Below are 12791 nucleotides of genomic sequence, written 5' to 3' on the forward strand. Positions count from 1 at the left end.
ATGGGTCTATCACTGTAGCAGAGGAAAACCACCCAGGGAATGAGAAGAGGTGCTTGATAACTCGCCTAAATAAAAAAACAGAGAACGGAAAAGGATAGCAGTTCAGCACAAAATTACTTGTGTACATTGAAGTAAAATCCAGTACAACTGTTGGCATGCATGTGCAAAATGGAAGACATATTCTTATTACTTGATTCCTCTTCCAAACACTCCCTAGCTTTCACTACATACATAAATTCTCGCCCGTAAAGGCAACATGCCACCGCGGCCTTGTAAGTCAGCAGTTCCCAATCACCTGCACTCAACAAGTAATCACAGTATTAAGAAACGCACTAGCAATATCTAAATAAGAGCATCTAAAAAGACGAAAACCCCTTAAAAAAGGTACTGTGCCTTACTAAAAAAGCAAAGTGTCTTACTTCAGTTAAAAACAATCAAAAACCATGATATCTTACTTTATAGTAAGATGCCGTACTTCAGCGGGCCAAACGGAATCATTGTAATTTTTTAATAATTTGAATTTAAAATTTTCTAAATTCATCTATCAACCAACTGTAAAGTCAATTCTTGGCTTTGGCATCATATACGTTTAGTATTAAGAAACTAGAAAAAACTTAAGAGCTCAATCACCAGACGCTCTCTTTTTGTTAGGGTCCATGCACTTTTCCACAACTATTTTCAGGCAAATAAAAATCAAGGTGATTCAGATTTCAGAAATACGTGATCAGAGATTGTCTTCAAACCAAGTGATCCTATGCAACAAAAACAGATACACACAACCTTATAATCACCTCAAACCAAGATCAAGCCCCCAAAGCTTTAGTATTTGGACCTTTATTATGGTAAAAATGTCAAGTAAATTGCATGCTAACAAGAAAGGCATGAAGCTGTACCTGAACCAATATCTGAAGTGAGTATGCTCTGGCTGAAGTGACGTGTCAGCCACCATCTGCAACGAAACGTCCAAGACTTGCTAGATTCATAATTCCTAAATATTTTTGGAATCTGATTTATCTGGTTCGAGAAATTTTGCTTCTCACTACCTTCACCATTGAAGCACACAGACATGCAATCTTCTTCACACTGAGAAAGTCTCAGGAAGCAACACGCTAACTCCTTCCATGTGTCACATTTTGCAAGAGTAGCATCCAAATGCAAAGCTATCATTTCCACAAGCTTTTCAGTGCTATACTCTCCTAAGGTTGATGAACCGAGCCCAAGAAAACAGATAAAACTCAATATACAATGAATAGTTCATCAATCACAAAGGTATCATTTGAGACAGTTTCGTATAATGAAACATTTGTTCAGGTTGAATCAGAAGTGAGTTCAACCTGAAATGAAATCATGCAATCAAATGAAATCATAATATGCTATTTTTTTCTGCTATTATCCTTTCATGAAGAGAAACTTGAAAAACATGCAAGGACTTCATATGCATGAGCTTAACACAAATACAAAATGAATCAGAAGATGTCAAATATCTCTCTATTTAGTGCAACATAACAAAAAAAGGGTTATATGAAGGAAGCATATTGATTGAATTCTCCTTAAGATTCTCCTTCCTTCAATAATTTTTGAGGACCGAGAAACTCATCTGGAGCCGATCCTTTGGGCCAACAGCAGTCTTTGAGATTCGGGGATGCTGGGTCCACCTCTCTATCCTTCTCCACTTAAATACCACAGTTAGTTTGCTTGGCACAAGGCTCGAACATGTGACCTATGACACAAGTCCCTCAACCTTTGCCAATTAAACCCCTGGGACCTCTCCTTCCTTCAATATTATGGTCATCTTGTTGCACACAGATGTCTTCATTGATCAGGTAGAGAGTTGAGGGGTTGTAGAATCTGTTGCACTAATCTCATCAAGTCTCTGATGTTTCTGATGATCATCTGCTATAATCAACAAATCTAGAACTAGAGTACCTTGCAAAGCATAGGTCCCCATAGTTTTCTGCGAATAAACAGAGATGGTTTCCTTCTATTTTGAGATCTGAAATTCGCTAGTACATACATATGATCTCTTTCTTTTTAATGGCACTGCAGATCGTTCAGTTTTCCTGATCATTTTGGACTGATGAAGGCTAGCCTCGTAGCAATGGAGAAGCACTCTGCGTTTCTATGGGTGACTATGGTTTGAATCGTGGAACCAGCCTCTCCAATGAGGCTGTCTAGATTTGCCTTCCCCCAGCCCGTCTGGGCACGAACCTTCTGGCACTGGTGTCCACTTTTCTATTAGGACAGATACAAACACTTGCCACAAAATTGTCCAAAATGGAAGGGGCAAAATTATTGGATTTGAACATAAAATTAAGTAATATTATTTTTACACTTTTGAAAGGCCAAGTGCACATTGGTTAGAACGTGCTGTCATCTCCTTATATAGTCTTGGCCGGTACATTTTTTTTTTTGGTGGGGTGCGCCTGGCCCGAGCAGTAGTGCAACGCAATAACGACACGCAAGACCCAGATAGCGAGCTACCTTAATGGACCCTCCTCCTTAAAAAATTGAGTTAATATCGTGTGGACCGATGGCCCATATATTAGATATATTAAACTTGATAAGAACCGATGGCCGGTGCTCATTTCATGAGTTCACTTTTGGAGTTAGAGTTACGCCCAAAGTTCAATTTTTTACATGGTATCAGAGCCAGGTTCATCCATGTTCTTGGTTTATCCAATTTTGGGTCCACAAGTTATGTTGTTCTTAGATGTCATGATTTAGATGTGTGGGGATGTTAAGTGCGCTCCACATTGGCTGAGGGAATGAGTTGTTTCCTTATATGATCATGGAAAATCATCCTTCATAGCTAACTATTGGAGTTGAGTTAGGCCCAAGGTCCATTTTCTTTATAGAACGAATAGTTTGTGTAAGGAAATTATTGAGCATTATTTCTTGCATGTGTGTTCCTTAAGTCGGTACTTCAAACCTTGTGGAAGCACTAGGATTATTGTGTCTCTTATCTCTTCAGGATGAAGTTAATAAAATAATTTTTCAGGTAAGGTATGTACCACTTCTATGCAAGCTGATGAGTCTCCCTAATGAGTGGCTACATGTAGGATCCTTTTCCAAATTTTCCTCAAACATTGTTGAAAGTTTGACATAGTTACCACTGTCAAAATGCTCCAAGATAGCAGCTTTCAACCTGCATGATTAAGAATAAAGAAACCAGAAGAAATCAGATGTAGTGAGTAAAACTGGAGAAAGTAATAATGCTCGGTTGTACATCACGCACTCGACTAACGACAAATAATGCTCAATTGTACATCAAACATTCAACTAAAGACACGACAAGAAACTCAATACGGCAAATTGTTTTAAATTTCCCTGGTAAATTTCCTTTGTTTAATAAAGCATGCCTGACGAGAAAGGATCCTGACTCATGAGCACTCGGCTACGCGGAGCAGCGCATTTGTGTTAATAACGTTGCACAAAGGTCTTAGGCAAATGAGTTTTGTTTGTCTATGGAGCACGGTAGCTGAAGAGTGAGAGCAGTCGGACAAATGATGGTACAAAATCTTTGCAAAAGACGGACCAACTGAGAAAGGGCTGGACAAGGCAAAAGAACTTTAATCATTGTGTGACGCAAGAGTTTTAACAACGGTAATTGTCTGCTGATGCAGCAGTAAAAGACAATGAATCATACCGTGCAGAACAGGGTACCTTGCACCTAAAGTACTAAACAATGGACCTTCCAAACGGCATACCTGCACTAAAGGTCCTAAGAGAAGATCACTGTACTTAAAATATCATATGCATTGAGCGGGTAATTACTAAACACCGAGTGACATTTGAACAACTATGATGTATGATCCACCTTGGTTAAGAGAAACTACAGGTTGGATCACTTTCCATAAAGATCTCTAGCAAATAGTGAAGAAAAGTTTAAGTGGCAACATCTATTAAGCAGTCAACACCACTTCAATGTTTAATCATTCACTTCACATCAAATCCAATATCAGCAATACTGATATCCTAGGCACCAACACTGTTTAGTCAGAGAAGTTCAATACTCATCATGTCATTATTTTCTAGGCTACATTCAACTTTTCACAAGGAAGAAACAGTTACCTCAACTGAAATGATGTGTCGGAGTACGGAGAAAATTTTTCCACCTCATCAAGAGCCTCCTTTACCTGATCCCCGAGCAGCAGCATCTGCCAAGATATTGATGTTCAAGAACGTGAAAAAGATATTATATAAATATATCTCTCACAACTGATACATAAATGAGATGGAAATTTTTTTGACAATATTCTTGAATTCTTTAGCATTTTTCCTTTGTATTTCTTCCATTCTTCTTCTCCCCCCCCCCCAAACCCCCCCAAAAAAAACCTTCTTCGCGAAGGCTACGTGGAGGTGTCATTCAGCCAAGCCAAGTCCTGCTTGCTCAATAAAGTGAAAAGGCCAGTAAGCAAGTTCAAACTTTAATTACAGATTAAGTTTATATTTAATATATGACAATAGACATTAAGAATTATATTAGGAAACATCAATATCTTACCATGCAAATATCCTTTCTATGCATCTTGATTTTATCAAGATATAATATAAAAGTAGTATATATTAACAAGTCTTTCATAGTAGTAGCTTTTAACGTTCTTGAACACAAACAACTTAAGATGAAACTAATTTCAGGTGGTGGGTTTAATATACAAGCTTAATTATGAGCTCGAGAAAGATGGGATAATGTGAAAATGCACGAACTTCCTAGCATGTCTACATAAAAGCAATTCCAAATACAGTTTGAAAATATACAGTATGAATTCTTACTTGGACATAAGCAATATTACCTGTATTAAAGGATGAAAAGCCTCGAGTGCTGGTGGATTCGAGTACAAAGCATGTCGTAAATACTTTATTGCATTCTTATAATGGTTATTACGCAAGGTCCGGTGCATAGCGAGGTCATCCTCTAAATTTTCATTTGAGGAAGGCAATTGTAAAGGCAATAACCACAATGGAAGACCTACATTTGAATAGAGTAAGAAATATCAGGATTTAAATCTTTTATCACCAAGACGAACATAACATATCCCAAATTCCATACATAACAGACAGTAATACATGAACTTTGGACTTTACAAAATCTGCACCTAGCCGAATACACAATGTCCACCTTCACAGGGATTGAAGGGCTTAGAAATTCCATATTGTCTTCACCTCATATCAACTGCCTTTTGATCCTTTTGACAACATTCTAAGAGGATGTCCACTCTCCTAAAATAGTATCTTCCTCGTCTTCATATCATCCTTTTAGTAAACTGAAGCATATACTTAGAGGCCCATTTCGCCACCATCCAAAGTTAACAATGATTAAAAAGCCTTAACGTTTTTTCCCCATATTCGTTGCAGATATGTTTATCCAACAATCCAAAATGAGGGAAGGCTTATGACCACTGCTGCCATTAGCCAGCTGCTGCTCCCACTCATCTGGAAAGCTCTCAAACGGCACAAAGCAGATTTAGAGAATACTTGCCTATAACTTCATACCTATGCTATTATATGTAACTTTTTTCGGCCAAGTATACACGATGCTGATACTTGTAAATTACCTAAACTCGAAGCAAAGATCAGCTTAAGTATTAGTAGCTACAAGCATATTATAACCTGTACAAACTAAATATAATTATTCGAATGATTTATGAGACAAGTGCATTCTAGAAATCATCGATAGTCAGTCATCCATTGTCCCAACCTTCCTTTTAAGACAAATAGATAAAGGGTCTAAGCCCTCACAAGAAAAAAGGGAAAAAGAAAAGAGAACTTGTTTTTTTCAGTCCATGTTACACATGTACTCAAGTCCAAGTCCAACTGCCAGAAACCAGGCTCATAGGGTTTTCTACAAGTAAAAACAAAATTTGCTACAGAATTGAATTCCAGATATGACTACATAGAAGCATAGAAAATATTTAAGCCATGAGCACAACTCACCGCGACTGTAGAATATGGAATGATAAGGCACATCACCACTATGACCCATAGAAGAACCTTCATGATCACTTCTTTCAGCAGAATTCATGTAAAAATCTTGTGCCTGAAAATTGTCATTTCGTGTTTCTCCCGGCACATTATCATCAAAGACCACAGGCACTTGTCTCAGTTGACTGAGATCAACTCCCGAGATCTCTTTGTCATTCCTAATAGAGGTGTTTGAATCACAATGTAACGGAGAATTAGCCTCTTGGCCTTCAACAGCATCATGCCTCTCTGAATTTAAAATGGACATATATATTCTGTCCTCGAAGTTCTCTGACTGCACCGGGCTATCAAATCTGTCCAACTCTGGCAAATGCAACTCCTTCGGGATAGTAGAATACCATAACTGATAAAAAGTCAGGCCCACAACTAAATTAGAGACAGGATCACTCTCAAAACCACGTTCCTGCATGACACTGACACAAATCACAGCCAAGAAGGGTACATTAAGCCTTTGGAATTTTAACAAAAATATAAACAGATGCTACACTGAATTCCAACAAAGCAGTCATCTTAAAAGAAAGGATTTTGCGGCTTTGCCACCAAAAATATGACTGACTATTGATACCTACATATTTGTGCAACAATTTTTCACACTAAACATTGATCACTGAACAGAGAGGATTATTAATATGCAACTCATGTTTACTTGGTTTAAAGTTGGACATCGAGAGAAACGGAAGAAGGTAATATTGCTCAATCTTACTTGATTAGACTTCATGGACACATTTTAGATTAACATATCCACAATGTTTAGCGAAGACAAATTATGATTCATCTAAATCCAGATGAAATATATAACAGAGAGTAGTTGGAATCCTCAGAAATATAATGGCTGCGCACACACTCCTGTCAAACCACCCATTTTTAAAAATTAAACTAAGTATATAATGTTAAAATTCTTTTTAGTTATTGGAATAATAGAAATCATCAATGGCCTACATCTAGTTTATACAATAATTGGTGTCATACTAAAATGTGGAACAAGCTTGACACAGCCTGAATGTGTAATCAGTCGTTTTGTTTCATGTGGCATACTTCTCCTGCCTATCCTTGTGTCAACCTTGTTCTCCAAGCATACTACTCCCTCCAATTTCAATTTATGTGACACACTTTCCTTATTAGTCTGTTCCAAAAAGAATGACATATTTCTATATTTGAAAGCTATTTAACTTTAAATTTTTCCTTTTACCCATTTTACCTTTAATGAGAAGCTTTTATAGCCACACAAATTGATGGTCACATTTAAGCTTTTACCCTTTAAACTTTCAAGGGACAAGTTCCAAAAGTCTTCCTTTTATTCTCAAACTTCGTGCACAATCAAACTACGTAAATTGAAATTGGGGGAATATTGTTTATGAGAATGTGAGTTCTTTAATATTCAATGAACAATCAACTGGGGGGTGGAGGACTGGCAGGGCTCTTCCCTTACTCTTTTGACGGAAATCTTTTTTGAAATGGAAATTTTTTTATTGATAAAGGTACTAAGATGGTAAAAGAAAAGTACATGACTCTTGAAGGAGCAGAGGATACGGTACTACATCAAGTATGCAACTACTTCCTTCAAACAGTTCTAAGAACTCCATGCACTGATCCATATTTCCAATTTGCATGCTCTTACACCAGAAGAAAAGATTATGCAACACTTATTCTTAATAGATGTTCTGACGATTCCTGATCCTCCTCACACAAATAACATCTGTTAAAAAGACAAAACCTCTTTTTTTGGAGATTATCCTGGGTTAAGCAAGCTTCCCAGATCACAATCCGACCAAAGGCACGCTACTTTTGACGGAGTTACGCACCACAAAATATCAAAGAACCTGCTCTTTTGACAGTGTTAACCACACTACTGTAAAGATTCAAACCAACAAGCAAACAGATTCTTAAACGAAGTTGCAAATAGAATTATTGTTCTAACTGTTAATGAGGAGTCTTTCGCTCCAGAGAGTGTCACTTTCCTCTGCATGTGATAGCACAATACTATTAGATAAAAATATTGACACGATTAGGAAAAAGTCAGATATAGCTCAATAAAAAAGACTACCATCCTAGACCCCTTTTTAGAACTTTAGTTCTTTTCTCAAAAAAATAAATGAAACTTTCTTCTATTAATAGGCAATTGATTTTTCGCCAACCTACATGAGAAAGATAAAAATCATCATTCATTACAAGACAAGAACTTACGATAAGGCAGCCTGATGAGCGTCCTCTGTGTTCCCGCATTTGAGACAGAAAAGGATGAATTCCAACTGAACAGCAAAACGATCCTGCCACAAATTCAAACTTCACAATGAGCTACCATAAAGGTGAAATTCAGTTCTATGGCTACCAATTACAAACAAAGAAGTGGCATAACATCACCTGTACGATATGATCCATATTATGATAAGCATTTACTAAAGTAACTACAGCAACCAAAAAATGCACCATCTGATCCAGTGAATAGACTTCCCTTTCTTAGTCCTAGACACCTCTTTATATATGTCTATTCCTTTTTTGAAATGGGAAAAAAAAGGAAAACACATACATAAAGAGGTATCCAAGACTAAGAAAGGGGAACTCTTTTCCTTTATTATATTGGATTTCCCCTATAACAGAAAATAACAACTTGCTTACTCTCTTTTTTTCCATAAGGGTTGGCCATTTGAGCACTATCACATTAGGTGGCAATATTTTATAGAGCAAGGAAGAGATGTAGCTAGCTCGATACTCTATATGAAATTGCTTAAAATTTTAAATAAAGACCTAGAAAGAGATGCAGGTAGCTTGATACCTCAAATAACAATGCATATAAAGGAATTCAATCTCAAACTTCACTATCACTAGCATCCTGTGACTTACATTACATAATATGAAGACATAAATCCAATTATAAACATGATAATCAATGGCACTTTTCCCTAAGAGGTCCTGAACAGCCCCGTGGCTATCTCAACTGTAACATGTCAAGCATTTTTATCAAACTTAGTTACAGAGGCCATATAATTAAATCACTAGTACTTTAACCACCTTCAAAACTATATATTTTATATTAGTGCTTCCTAAAATAATAATAATAATAATAACAACAACAAAAATAATACCTGCTCTGTCCCAATTTGTTTGATACAGTTCAGATTTCCAAAGTCAAACAGGTTTTTCCTTGACCACGGTTTTTTCATATGCCTTTTAAATATATTGAATTATTAATTACTGTGACTTATAGTACTTGTTATATAGTTTTCAAATATGTAAACTTATTTCAAAAACCTTAAGTATTCTATATCCGATTTCGCGATCAGAATCGAGAAGTTTGACTTTCGAAATTCGAACTGCATCAAACAAATTGAGACAGAGGCAGTAATAGTCACTAGACTTAGTTTTTCCACGAAAACAAATCTTGTTCTTTATAACTTTTTGGGGTTAATGAAAGTAAATTTACTAAGACATTGCACATAACGGGTACGTAAGGGCGGATGTAGAGTGTAATATATGGGTTCGGTCGAACCTAGTAGTTTTGACCTAGACCTTGTATATGTGTTAAGAAATCCACAAAATATGAACAAATATTAAATCCTAGCCTGACAGTACTTAACAAGGAAATAGTAAATGTTACAGAAACACTTGAAAATGATCAACTTAGAGAAGCACGAAGCTAATGAACAAACATATAAGAAATAATATATTCTTTTTTTTCCTTCTAATATTTACCTTCATGGGCCAGTTTTTCATAGGTCCAAGCTTCTTCATCCAAAGCTCATAAATATTCTGTATCCTTCTAGTACTCATAGTGTCACCTTTTATATGCTCAATAAGCTCCAAAGTAGCCTAAAACCGTATTAAACCACATTAATAGACCATAACTATTCTACTGAATAAAAAGTTTTTTTAAAACAAAAACAAAAGAAAGCAATTGTGATTAAATTGTCCAGTACCGTAAACTTGTTCCGAGTTTTCAATATGGCTTTTTCTTGTACAGTCCCTTTAAGAAGTACGCTTAATACACCACTAGCCTCAGCCCATTTATGTTGCCGCATCAATTTTTGCAGTAAACGCCGAAGTCTTCGCCTATGTTCAGACCGTAAACTCTGAAAATCTTGGTGTAAACTTCCTACACCTCGCTTTAGGCAATAACTTGGTTTTGAATTTGCTAATATGATTGCGTTTAATCTTCTTTTTTCGGTGGATTGGTTAATTCCACGATCATAATCATCTTCAGGCCTTCCACGTTTTCTAGGAGTGGATTTTTGGGCCGTTGGTATATCTTCTTCCACATCCATTGATGGTTTTGTTTGGAGGTGAAATCTCTACTTTGAAATTGCAGGGTTTAAGAAGAAGAAGAAGGGACTTGGGGTTTAGAGATTTGCCCTACAAAGATTGGTTGCTTTTGATTTTTTTATTAGTTGTAATTTGTTTTTCATTTATTAACCTTTCTTTTCCAGATAATAATAACCTAAAGCGAAAACTAAAAATAAATTAAAAATACAAGAAATAGAAAAATCAAGTTGAGTTTAAATTTGACTTGTAATAAAGGGCTAAATACAATTTAGCCACTTAGGGTCGTTTGATTGCCGATTAGAATTATGCAGGTAATAGTTATACATGTATTAGTTATGCAGATATTAGTTATGTATGTATTAGTTATGCACGAATAAGTAATGCGAGGATTAGTTATGCATGTGCTAGTTATGCAGGGATAAATTATGCAAGGATGAGTTATGTTGGAATTAGTTATGCGGTAGTTATATAATGATTAGTAATATAAATGTAATATGAGTGTTATTTATTCCGCACCTACGATTGCGCAGATGCGGGGAAAGGGTCGCAGAAGAGGAGGCACACTAGGTAAGTGAATTATGCATGCGGAGGTTTAATCGCAGAAGCGGGTCCGCAGGTGCGGATAATTGGCCGCATGTGCGAAAAGCCTGGGTAGAATATAAATGTTGGGTTCCGAGGGTTTTATCATTTCTTGACTTTGCAAACTCGGAATTGGGCGATTTTTTTAAAGGGATTTCGAAGGGATTCTTGAGGTAAGTCACTTGTGGTTAAATTTCTTCAATAATTATGTTTTCCTATTGATTTTCCCACCTAGTTGGTGTGTTTTTGAGGTGTAATTTGGGGGTTTGAGACTAGGGATTTGGAGAGTTAATTTTGGGCATTTGGGTGGCGATTTGTGTCGGATTTTGATAAATTTGGTATGGTTAGACTCGTGTTTGAATGGGTTTTTCGGGTTTTGTAACTTTTGTTGATTTCGAGACGTGGGCCCAAATGCAGGCTCGGAGCCGATTTTGGATTTTTGACTTATAATCTCGTATTTTCCTGTGGAATTGATTCCTTTAGCCCATGTTGATTTTATCGTATTGTTTGTGGTTAGATTCGAAGCATTTGGAGGTCGATTCGCGAGGAAAAGGTGTGTTGAAGTAGAGATTGGCACGGATTGAGGTAAGTAACAGTTCTAAATCTGGTTCTGAGGGTATGGAACCCCGAATTGTGTGTTATGTGATTGGTTTGGAGGTGACGCACATGCTAGGTGACGGGCATGTGGGCGTGCACCGTAGGACTTGTGACTTGGTGCATTCCATGGAACTGCAAAGTTGAATAACTTGTTGTTAGCTATATGCTCTCCCTGTGTTATAGAAATTTGACTGCAAATCATGTTAGAAATCATGTTTAGGCTATGTGTTGATACTGTTGGGACCCGCAGAGGTCGCGTACTTGTTAAATTATTTGCTAATTGTTGTCTTGTACTCATTCACAGTTTTACTTGCATATCATAACTCAGCCTCTTCTTGTTTCTTGTTGATACATTACATCATTTCTGTTTGGGCTGATTTTATAATTTCTGAGAGCCCGAGAGACTGGAGAGGTTGGTGACTGAGTTAGGGCTTGAGTTCCGAGCTGTGAGCGATATGTATATATATATGAATCGGGTTGCACGCCGTAACGAGCTTTATGGTTGTATATATATGGATCGGGTTTCACGCCGCAACGAGTTTTAGGGTTGTATATATGTGGATCGGGTTGCACGTCGCAACAAGCCTTCTGGCCCTATATATATATATATATATATATATATATATATATATATTATGGGATCGGGATGCACGTCGCAGCGATAAAGCATTTAGGCTGAACGAGCCCCTCCGGAGTCTGTACACCCCCCAGTGAGCGTAAGTATCTATTGAGTACGAGTGTTGAGTGTTGAGTGCTGAATGCCGAATGCCGAGTGCTGAGCTATTGAGAAAGATTGAGTGATTGTTGCTCTGTGAGAATGCCCTTGACTTCATTATTGCTGCACTTAGCTGACATATATCACTGTCTGGAAGTTTTTCTAAAGATGTTATATTCTGTTTTACTTGAATTGATATAGGATAACTGATTTGGCCTAAATTGTCGAACTTGAAAGCATGCCTATTTTCCTATTTTGAAATTTCTGAAGTTGAACTATAATTGCAGAGCTCGTCACTACTTTCAGTTCTTTATTTAGTATTGTTACTTACTGAGTTGGTTGTACTCACGCTACACCCTACACTTTGTGTGCAGATCCAGGTGTTTCTGGACACGGTGGGTGTTGATACTTTGCACAGCTGATCTTTGGAGACTTCGAGGTAGCTGCCCGGCGTTCGCAGTCCTTGTTTCTCTATCCCTATCTTTCCTTTTATTATATCCTGTTTCAGACTATCTTAGATAGTGTACTTCAGACTTGTGACGTTAAATGCTCATGTAATATGTGACACTCCGATTTGGGAGTTGTTTTTCCGCGTTGTGTTTGGGATCTTTTTACCATGTTAAGAGAAGTGTTATTTAGACTGCTTTAAATTTATTTTTAT

General features: G+C 37.0%; 1 protein-coding gene across 1 annotated transcript; it reads right to left on the bottom strand.

Moving 5' to 3' along the window:
* Positions 1-101: 101 nt before the first annotated feature.
* LOC107772477 (uncharacterized) lies at positions 102-10380 on the bottom strand. The gene is made up of 9 exons (XM_016591983.2): positions 9897-10380; positions 9673-9789; positions 8167-8249; positions 5935-6395; positions 4794-4969; positions 4072-4157; positions 3012-3145; positions 894-1196; positions 102-295 (listed from the first exon to the last, which is right to left on the bottom strand). The coding sequence occupies exons 1-9, from the start codon at positions 10239-10241 to the stop codon at positions 114-116; spliced, it is 1887 nt and encodes a 628-aa protein (XP_016447469.1). The 5' UTR covers positions 10242-10380; the 3' UTR covers positions 102-113.
* Positions 10381-12791: the final 2411 nt, after the last annotated feature.

Source organism: Nicotiana tabacum, chromosome 8 (genome assembly GCF_000715075.1).
Source record: "Nicotiana tabacum cultivar K326 chromosome 8, ASM71507v2, whole genome shotgun sequence".
NCBI lineage: Eukaryota > Viridiplantae > Streptophyta > Magnoliopsida > Solanales > Solanaceae > Nicotiana > Nicotiana tabacum.

Bases quoted from the DNA above. Each gene is read 5' to 3' on its own strand.
- LOC107772477 (XM_016591983.2), bottom strand. From the start codon at position 10,241: ATGGATGTGGAAGAAGATATACCAACGGCCCAAAAATCCACTCCTAGA. The intron at 8,250-9,672 runs GTAAATATTAGA...AATTTGTGGCAG, and splicing joins TGAAAAACTGGCCCATGAAG to GATCGTTTTGCTGTTCAGTT. The intron at 4,158-4,793 runs GTAATATTGCTT...ATATCTTGGCAG, and splicing joins CTTTTCATCCTTTAATACAG to ATGCTGCTGCTCGGGGATCA.